Source organism: Pagrus major, chromosome 24 (genome assembly GCF_040436345.1).
Source record: "Pagrus major chromosome 24, Pma_NU_1.0".
Taxonomy (NCBI): domain Eukaryota; kingdom Metazoa; phylum Chordata; class Actinopteri; order Spariformes; family Sparidae; genus Pagrus; species Pagrus major.
In genome coordinates this window covers 15,822,678-15,832,494 of record NC_133238.1, presented here as the reverse complement: position 1 = coordinate 15,832,494, position 9,817 = coordinate 15,822,678, and the positions used below count along the sequence as shown (strand labels likewise).

The window sequence follows — 9,817 nt, the reverse complement described above, 5'->3', positions numbered from 1 at the left end:
TTATAAGCAAACTTGACTCATACTTTTATATTTATTTCTATATTTCTTGTATTTTTTGATTTTATCTAAAAATGAGCCCGGTGTAGTGACGCGCTGCGGCCGCTGGGGGCACCAATCAGCCGCAGTTCAACACGACAGCGCGTAAAGTCAGACACAACAGCGAAGAAGCGCTTCCTGTGAAGACTTTCAAAATAAAACCTTCACTCCAGTGACGTGGTGTTTCCCCAGCAGAGGCCAGTAAACACACCTTACTATAAACTCTCTGACACACACAGACACACACACAGACACACACCCGGCTGGCACCATGGGCTCCCCGGCCGCCTCAGCCCGAGCTCCCCGGCTCGCTGCGCTCTGTCTGCGGACACTCCCGGAGCTCCGACGCGGCGGAAGGAGCCTGAACGTCCAGGCGACGACTGGTGCGCGGAAGCTGAAGAGCATCGATGAGCTGCCGGGACCCAGTCTGTCCACCACCCTGTACTGGCTGTTTGCCGAAGGATATGCGGACAAGAGCCACCTGCTGCAGGTACAGTGACTCCAGAGCCTCGTTCCTCACGTGTCACTAATGTTGAAGACTACAACGAGAGTTTGACCCACTTCTGCTGACAGGAGCAAAAACAGCCCTTCGTGGCTGTGAACGCCTCCCACAGTCCAGCTTGTTGCTCCTGCAGGAGACTGGACTCATTTCTGTTTCTGTAGCTTTATAATATCTATACTTATTATATGAAGATAATATCAGGGGTCAAGTTACCATCTTAACTTTGTGGGGGGTCTCTAAACTAATAAACAACTAATAACTAATAAGTGAGAGAGAAAGACGGAGGTAGACTTGGTGAAGCTCCTGTCACATCCTGTGGAAGATGATTTCTGCCAGATAAAGAAAAGAAAACTTGAAAATTAAGCTTGACGAAAAAATATTTACATTGAAAAATCAAAATTATGAGATATAAAGTTTTTATTATGAGATAAAACTCTATAAATGATTTGATTGGTCAGGGGTGAAAGAAGAGGGGGGCACCAGCTAGCGCTAGCTCGTTAGCATGACTACTTTGTACTGATTGGAAGTTTAATCTGTGTAATTTTGATCTGATTCGGTGTTTTGGTTGAACGTTTTAATCTGAATAAAAAAGTAACTAAAGCTGTAATAATGTAATGAAGTAGAAGTACTGAAATACTTCACAAGTACCTCAAAATGGTCCTAAAATGAGAACAACTGACGTTATTCTCTAGGGTGTACAGAGGAGTCTTTATGGGCCCATCTGGCGCTCCAGGTTCGGCCCGTACGACATCGTCAATGTGGCGACTCCGGAGCTGATCGCTCAGGTGATCCAACAGGAGGGACGGTACCCGGTCCGAGCCGAGCTGCCTCACTGGAAGGAGTACCTGGACCTGAGAGGACAGGCCTACGGTCTGCATGTGCAGTGAGAAAACACTTTTTATTTTACAAACACAAAGTTTAGATTTGTCATGGATCTTCTTTAATTCAAACATCTTTTCATAGAAATGAGGTCGAAGTCGCTGCAGCGTGTGTTCATGAGAAAATGCCCATAAAACCATTAAAATGTATTGGTGGAGTCCCTCAGCGCTCCCTCACGGTGCCTCATGAGTTTGTAATCTGAAGACCCACTGAGGCTCTTTTACTTTCTAGCACAGGACCGGCGTGGTACAACATCCGCAGCGCCCTGAACCCCAAGATGCTGAAGTTGCGGGAAGTGTCGTCCTACGCCTCCATCATCCACCAGGTGGTCGGAGATCTGCTGCGACGCATCGAGCTCCTCCGGAGTCGCAGTCAGGACCAGGCCACCGTTTCAGATATGGCCGCTGAGCTCTACAAGTTCGGCTTTGAAGGTGCGTGTTGCTTCAGTAAAACCAGAGGTTGAACTTCGGGGGGGTTTTGATCCATTTTAACTATTCCCCCTCCTGCAGGTATATCCTCCATCTTGTTTGAGACCAGGTTGGGCTGCCTGCAAGAGGAGATTCCCAAAGACACGCTGCGGTTCATCAACGCGGTCAATAACATGCTGACGCTGTCCGAGACTGTGGTCCTCTTCCCTCGCTGGAGCCGCGGCGTCCTCCCCTTCTGGAATCGCTTCGTTCAGGCCTGGGACGACCTCTACGATGTGGGTACGAAACAACAACAAGAAAACAGAAATTCCAGTTTTGGATTCGCTCACGGGATAGATAACCTTATTTTTGTGTTTCCGTACGGCAGCCAGGACCCTCATCGACAGGAGAGTGGCTGAAATTGAAGCTCAGGTGTGCAGCGGCGAGCCGGCAGAAGGCATGTACCTGACCTACCTGCTGTCCTCTGACAAGCTGTCCAGAGCCGAGGTCTACATCAGCGTCACCGAGCTGCTGCTGGGGGGAGTCGACACGGTGAGGAGGAGGATGGTGGTACCGGTTCATACCTGCACACAGTGAACACAGTTGCAAATGCTGACACAGCACAGGTGTCCGAACTCGCCAAATATAACGCTCTGGGCTAATTGGAACTTAAATTGGCATCATATATACAATTCTTACTTTCTGAGACTTACAACTAAGAAGTAAAAGCTAAATTTGTTGTTGCTAATGTGGGATCACATAAACTCCACTGCTGACATTTGGCATAAATCATATTCCTCGCAGAATTAGTTAGAAAACGTTACAATGTGGATTTCTGAGGGGCTCACTGTGTCTGAGAGACAGATTTTGTTGTGTTAGTTAGAAACATGCTCAGACAGCTTTCAAGAATCTCTCACACACGACTGTTGTGTGAGTAAAGCTGTTGAGAAATGTAACAGCAAAAAAAACTACACTGCCAGCAGTGCCTGAAGCAACTATGACCTGAAACAACAGAAACAGAGGCAGACACAAGCACAGGGACGTGACAGCTGGTTTGTTGTTGTAACGTGACGAACACTCGCAGAGCTCGTCTGGCTGCATTCCCAGTTCAAGTTGAGGCTTGTTGATATTGGTTAGCCGCGAGCGGGAGTTTTGCGAAATCATGGTAATCTCAGCCGTGACGATACCTGAGGCTGAGGTTGTCACGGTCGGATTAATGATCACAATCTGAGTCATCAGCATGGAGAAACACAAACCGGATGGATTCATCTGAGGTCAGTGGATCAGATTTTTACTGATAGACAATAAAGTTCTTCTTCTTTCTCCTTCTTCTTCTGCCTGATGTCAGACCTCCAACACCCTGTCTTGGGCGTTGTACCATTTAGCGAAGGACCGCTCGGCTCAGGATCGACTGTACAGCGAGGTGAACTCTGTGTGTCCGGACAGACGGCAGCCGACCACAGACAACCTGAGCATGATGCCCTACCTGAAAGCCGTCATCAAGGAGACGTTACGGTGAGCTGACAGCTGTTCACTTTTCTTTATTTGTCCATCAGTTGTTGGTTGCACATGTCTATCAGTTGCTGGTTGCACATGTCCATCAGTTGTTGGTTGCACATGTCCATCAGTTGTTGGTTGCACATGTCCATCAGTTGTTGGTTGCACATGTCCATCAGTTGTTGGTTGCACATGTCTATCAGTTGCTGGTTGCACATGTCCATCAGTTGTTGGTTGCACATGTCCATCAGTTGTTGGTTGCACATGTCCATCAGTTGTTGGTTGCACATGTCCATCAGTTACTGGTTTTATTTGTCCATCAGTTGTTGGTTGCACATGTCCATCAGTTGTTGGTTGCACATGTCCATCAGTTGTTGGTTGCACATGTCCATCAGTTGTTGGTTGCACATGTCCATCAGTTACTGGTTTTATTTGTCCATCAGTTGTTGGTTGCACATGTCCATCAGTTGTTGGTTGCACATGTCTATCAGTTGCTGGTTGCACATGTCCATCAGTTGTTGGTTGCACATGTCCATCAGTTGTTGGTTGCACATGTCCATCAGTTGTTGGTTGCACATGTCCATCAGTTGTTGGTTGCACATGTCTATCAGTTGCTGGTTGCACATGTCCATCAGTTGTTGGTTGCACATGTCCATCAGTTACTGGTTTTATTTGTCCATCAGTTACTGGTTTTATTTGTCCATCAGTTGTTGGTTGCACATGTCCATCAGTTTCTAGTTGTTCATGTCCATCAGTTGTTGGTTGCACATGTCCATCAGTTGCTGGTTTTATTTGTCCATCAGTTGTTGGTTGCATATGTCCATCAGCTGTTGGTTGCACATGTCCATCAGTTGCTGGTTGCACATGTCCATCAGTTGCCATTTAAAACACACAATCCCTGCTACATTTGGGTGAAATGTCCCTTTATTGCAGCCATTGTATCTGTTCCTCTTGTTAGTGTAAACAAACTAAACTTTGGGTTCTCTCACAATAAACTCATAAACGTTTGATTTGTTCTTCCTCTGGATTTTTTCCCACAAAGATAAAGTTTCATCCAACTTGCATGTGGCTCTGAGATCAAAATCTCAGTTTGTGCTTGTGAAACTAAAAATGATACCCTTAGATTGTTTAACCGAGCGTGGGCCTTCTTCATGCCTCAGAGAGTCTGATCTGCAATTCTATTGGACTTTTCTCTAGAAGGATTATTTAGAGCGGGTCAGAACAGGACAGGACGGAGCAGGAAGCCAAGACCCTCTGAGTCAGCTGAGCTAAAGGAAAAACTTTCCACTTGGCATTCATTTATTGTTTCCTTTTTCAAATTCTCAGCAGTCAACTCAAAAACCAGTGCAGACAAACATGTCCTGTATCTGTGTTGTGTTCTGGTGCATTAACTTTGTGGGTGTTACTTTTGAGTCTGTTCCAATACCAACACTTGTGGCATTTAGCAAATCCTCAAGTGGTTACATGTGTGTGTTGTATTTCTTCACAACAATGCCAGCAGTGAAAGCCAGTAAGTGTGTGGAGGATTTTGAGATCTGCTTCGTTCAGCCACATTTTATTAATTGCAGATCAGACTGCATGAACTTGTGGTAGTTTAAATTTGACTTTAACGAGGAGCTGATGACACATATGATTTAATTTAGCTCTGGCCCCGCCCCTTCTCTTCCTCCACAACCAGACACCTGCAACTGCTTTTAACTTTTAAATGAACAATAAGTCAAAACAAATATATGAAGATAAACCTGGTATATGTTCTATAAATACACTCAATCACTAAGTATTTGCAATGTAGTATACTTCTTAAAAGTACACAGAAGTACAGCTTTAAATAAATTAAATCTGAAGTGCAATGTTTTTTAGGTCTAGAAATGTTTCATTCATCAATGTTTTCAAATGATTCATTTCTAACAGTTAGGACTTTTTTTTCCATCCGAAGAACCGGACACTGGTCCTGCAAGGAAACTTGGAGATTTCATAACATTACATCTGTCAACAGAACTAAATCCAGGAAACAAAGATGAATGTGCTCATGTAGTTCTAATACAGAAATACTGCATCACAAGTCCTGCTGATCCTGAGACGTCTAAACTTTTAGCTGATTATATGTTTGTTACTTTGGATGCATACGAGTGTTTTTGTGAATTGTTTTTGTGAATACATTCCCACGGATGTTATCTTTGTCATCTGGTACAACAAACATGAAGCACAGTAAATTACCCAGGAGTAAACAGAGATAAAAACCAACATGAGCACGAGCTCCAGGTCACGTTGTTCTCTGATCTGGATCCTGATTGTTACCTCTGTCTCTCTTCACCAGGCTTTATCCTGTGGTGCCTGGAAACGGACGCTTTATTTCAGAGAATGAGGTGGTTGTGGACAACTACTGGTTCCCAAAGAAGGTAGGAAAACCAGCGCAATCACCAGAATAAATGTTGGCGATGCAGTTTTCAGTATGTTTAAGTTCAATCTTCAATTATGTTGTAACATTTGGCTCAAATGATCTGTTCTCAAATACCAAAAACATCTGGAAATGTCGCCAGATCTCCTTAAATACACCCTGTTTTGTTGCCACAAAAGCAGCAGGAGATGGTCCTGTTTTTTGGAAAAACAGCAGGCTTTGGTTGCAACAAAAATGTCTGGATTCGTCCCCAGGTCTCCTAAGAAACACCCGTTTTGTTGCAATAAAAACAGCCGGAGATTGTCTCCCTTCTTGGAAAAATATCCAGCTTTGGTCGTCACAAACACGGCTGGAAATGTCTCCTCAGAGTCGAACTGTGGTCAGCTCCACCTCCCGTTTCATGAAAGTCAGATCAGAAACTTGTAAAGTGAACTTTAGAAGAAGAAGTTGATGTTTAAAGAAGCGTCTTTCCTTTCAGACTCAGTTCCACCTGTGTCACTACGCAGCCTGTCACGATGAGGTGGAGTTTGTCGACCCGGAGCTCTTCATCCCCGAGCGGTGGCTCCGCGACGTAGCGCCCGGCAGCGGCTACTACCGACACCACCCGTACAGCTTCATCCCATTCGGTGTCGGCGTGCGGGCCTGTGTGGGGAAGAGGGTGGCGGAGATGGAGATGTACTTTGCTCTGTCCAGGGTGAGTCTCGCTTCTTGTGTTCAGGTTTTTATTTGCTTTTATTCTTAAGAACGCTGTCAACAAGTTTACAAAGCAAACATAAAGTCTTTCCATGTCTGACTATTCAGCTTTGAGTTAAAGTCCTGCTTTATCTCATGAAGAGAAGAAATCCTTAAAGAAATCTGTGCACAAGGTTTAAACTGTCGTCCAAGAGCTCAAAGTGACGTCTTCAAGCTGCTTCTTTAGTCCAAAACTCAAAAATGACAAAGAAAAGCAGCAAATCTTCACATTGAAGACGCTGAACCAGACGGTGTTTGATGCTTTTACTTTGAAAAACAGTTAACTGATTATGGTCTTGCAGCTGATGCAGCACTATGAGGTCCAGCTGGAAGACGGGGCTCCAGTCGTGGAGCCGAAAACTCGAACCCTGCTCATCCCCGCGAAGCCCATCAACCTGCGCTTCCTGTCCAGAGCCTGACGAGGGCGCCGCTGACGGTCAACAGAACGCGTCTTTAATGTTGTTGGACTTTAACCAGAACTACAGAGACAGCGCCTACACTCGACCCATCACAGCCCAGTCTTGTGTTGTTTTTAAAAGATTTTTACAAAGTGATTTATCTGCTAACGTCTGCAGTGAACTCACTTAATTTAGGGTCCAAATTCAAATACTTAGTTACTGTACTTGAGTACATGTTTCAGGTATCTGTACTTTGCTCGAGTATTTATTTCCCTCTGAACTTTCTCCTCCTCACATTTTAAAAACAGGCTCGTATCTGTGCAAAGCTAACTGAAGCTAACATCATACTAATATAATTCAAACTGCAGAAATGTCCTTCAGAGGGAGACTTTTTACTGTGAAACTCTAAATACATTTCAGAGCCTGTACTCTATTACTTTTACTGGAGTAAAGAATCACTGGAGGAGACGATGTGTGGAAATCTTCCACCTCTGACACTCTTCAGTCTTTAATTGGAGTGTTTATGTTTGAGCTTAATGCACTTAATGCTCAGACTTTGCCTTCTGCACGATAACATGATAACATGATAACATATATAATCACTGCATTTATTATCACCCCTGCATGCAGCAAAGTGAACTTTGCACAACGTGTCTATTGCAGATTTCTTTCATCCATCTTCTTTGCAAAGAAACAATGAGTCAAAGTCTGATGTGATGAATCTGGTTTGACATTAAAATGAAGCTGTGTTTTCTGCAGACACGCGCTGGTTTAATGACTGATGAGTTTGAGGTTTTATTTAAATTTGACCTTTGTTCACCTCTTTGTTTTTTTAATTGTTAACAGAAACTCAGCTTTAAGGAAGTGGGAGGAGAGGAAGTCATTCAACAGCTCGTATGTTTCAGTTTATATCATTGCTATATTTGAATACTGCTTCAGGGACAGCTACAGATATAAACTTGTCCTTGCACAAGATATTTTACACTAAACTTTGATTTAATGATAAAAAAACAACAACTGGAGATTAGTGCAACCACAGTGGGTTAAGCTCAGTTTCTGGTTGTTTAGTTGAACTAATCGCTGTAACACTCTTGAAATACTCCTGCACAGTTATCTCTGACAATGTTCTTACAAAATAAAAGACCTTCATATGTAGACTTTCTAACAATGTAAATATTGTTCTTCTAAAATGTATTGTGTAAAATGTGCTGTACAAATAAAAATGCATATATGTAATGTATTTCTGTGGGCTTGTCTGTCTTGCATTCTTCTTGTGATGTTGTTTCATTTCAGTTAAATAAATACAAGTTTAGATTGTATTTGTCAGTTAAAGATGTTTTGTGACCTTTCATACAGAACAGATGTGGAAATAATGTCACTTGGGATCTGCAGAGTTTGTCTGTCGCCCTCTGCTGGACACATCTGAGTTAAGTTTTCAAAGAAAGCTGTTTTTGTTCTTTGTGTTGCAGTTAAATTAAATGTTCATTATCATGAGTGTAAAAGTCTGAAAGTATCTGATATGAAATGTGCTTAAAAGTCCAAGTAAAAGTCAGTTATATATATATTTAGATAAACTGTGAATCAACCAATCATTAACTTGATTATTAACTCTGCTCTGATGCAGCATGTAATCTGTAAAGTAACTAGTAACTAAAGTTTTCACATTAATGTAGTGGAGTGGAAGAATAATTAAAACACTCAAGTGACGTACAAGTACTGAGTAAATGTACTTAGTTACGACTCAAATATGACTTTACAATACTTTTTACAACACTGCATAGGTTTATATTCTGGTATTTCAGTGTTTTTTTATAATAATAATAATAAGAAATAAGAAAAATAATTACAATAATAATGATAATAATAATAATAATCTTTATTTATATAGCACATTTCCTAAAAGGTTAAAAGGTGGTTGTACCAATAAATAGAATTCTGTTAAATTAAGTTAAAAGACAATTAAAACAATAACATGCAAATTCTCAAAAACCAAAAACAATCAAATTAAAAACATAAAACCAGTAATAGATAGTATAATAGTATAATAGATAGTAATAGATAATATAATAAAAACAAACATAAAACCTTCTGAAATATTGAAAAATAAAGAAAATATTTTAAAAATAACATGAAAATCAGTGTGTATATTGATATTATTAGGTGTAGTTACAGCCTCGGCCTGCAGGGGCGCTGTTGTATTTTAGGTGTAATTACAGCCTCAGCCTGCAGGGGGCGTGTTGTATGTTAGGTGTAGTTACAGCCTCAGCCTGCAGGGGGCGCGTTGTATTTTAGATGTAGTTACAGTCTCAGCCTGCAGGGGGCGTGTTGTATTTTAGGTGAAGTTACAGCCTCGGCCTGCAGGGGGCGTGTTGTATTTTAGGTGTAGTTGCGGCCTCAGCCTGCAGGGGGCGCTGTTGTATTTTGGATGTAGTTACAGCCTCAGCCTGTTGTATTGTAGGTGTAGTTACAGTCTCAGCCTGCAGGGGGCGTGTTGTATTTTAGGTGTAGTTGCGGCCTCAGCCTGCAGGGGGCGTGTTGTATTTTAGGTGTAGTTGCGGCCTCGGCCTGCAGGGGACGTGTTGTATTTTAGGTGTAGTTACAGCCTCGGCCTGCAGGGGGCGTGTTGTATTTTAGGTGTAGTTGCGGCCTCGGCCTGCAGGGGGCGTGTTGTATTTTAGGTGTAGTTGCGGCCTCAGCCTGCAGGGGGCGTGTTGTATTTTAGGTGCAATTACAGCCTCAGCCTGTTGTATTTTAGGTGTAGTTGCGGCCTCAGCCTGCAGGGGGCGTGTTGTATTTTAGGTGTAGTTACAGTCTCAGCCTGCAGGGGGCGTGTTGTATTTTAGGTGTAGTTACAGCCTCAGCCTGCAGGGGGCGTGTTGTATTTTAGGTGTAGTTACGGCCTCAGCCTGCAGGGGGCGTGTTGTATTTTAGGTGTAGTTGCGGCCTCGGCCTGCAGGGGGCGTGTTGT

General features: G+C 43.0%; 1 protein-coding gene across 1 annotated transcript; it reads left to right on the top strand.

Moving 5' to 3' along the window:
- The first annotated feature begins 290 nt into the window (after positions 1–290).
- cyp27a2 (cytochrome P450 family 27 subfamily A member 2) lies at positions 291–8,041 on the top strand. Its single transcript, XM_073462363.1, has 9 exons — positions 291–526; positions 1,231–1,421; positions 1,649–1,848; positions 1,927–2,124; positions 2,213–2,376; positions 3,173–3,339; positions 5,639–5,720; positions 6,198–6,413; positions 6,754–8,041. The coding sequence occupies exons 1-9, from the start codon at positions 308–310 to the stop codon at positions 6,868–6,870; spliced, it is 1,554 nt and encodes a 517-aa protein (XP_073318464.1). The 5' UTR covers positions 291–307; the 3' UTR covers positions 6,871–8,041.
- The last annotated feature ends 1,776 nt before the right edge of the window (positions 8,042–9,817 follow it).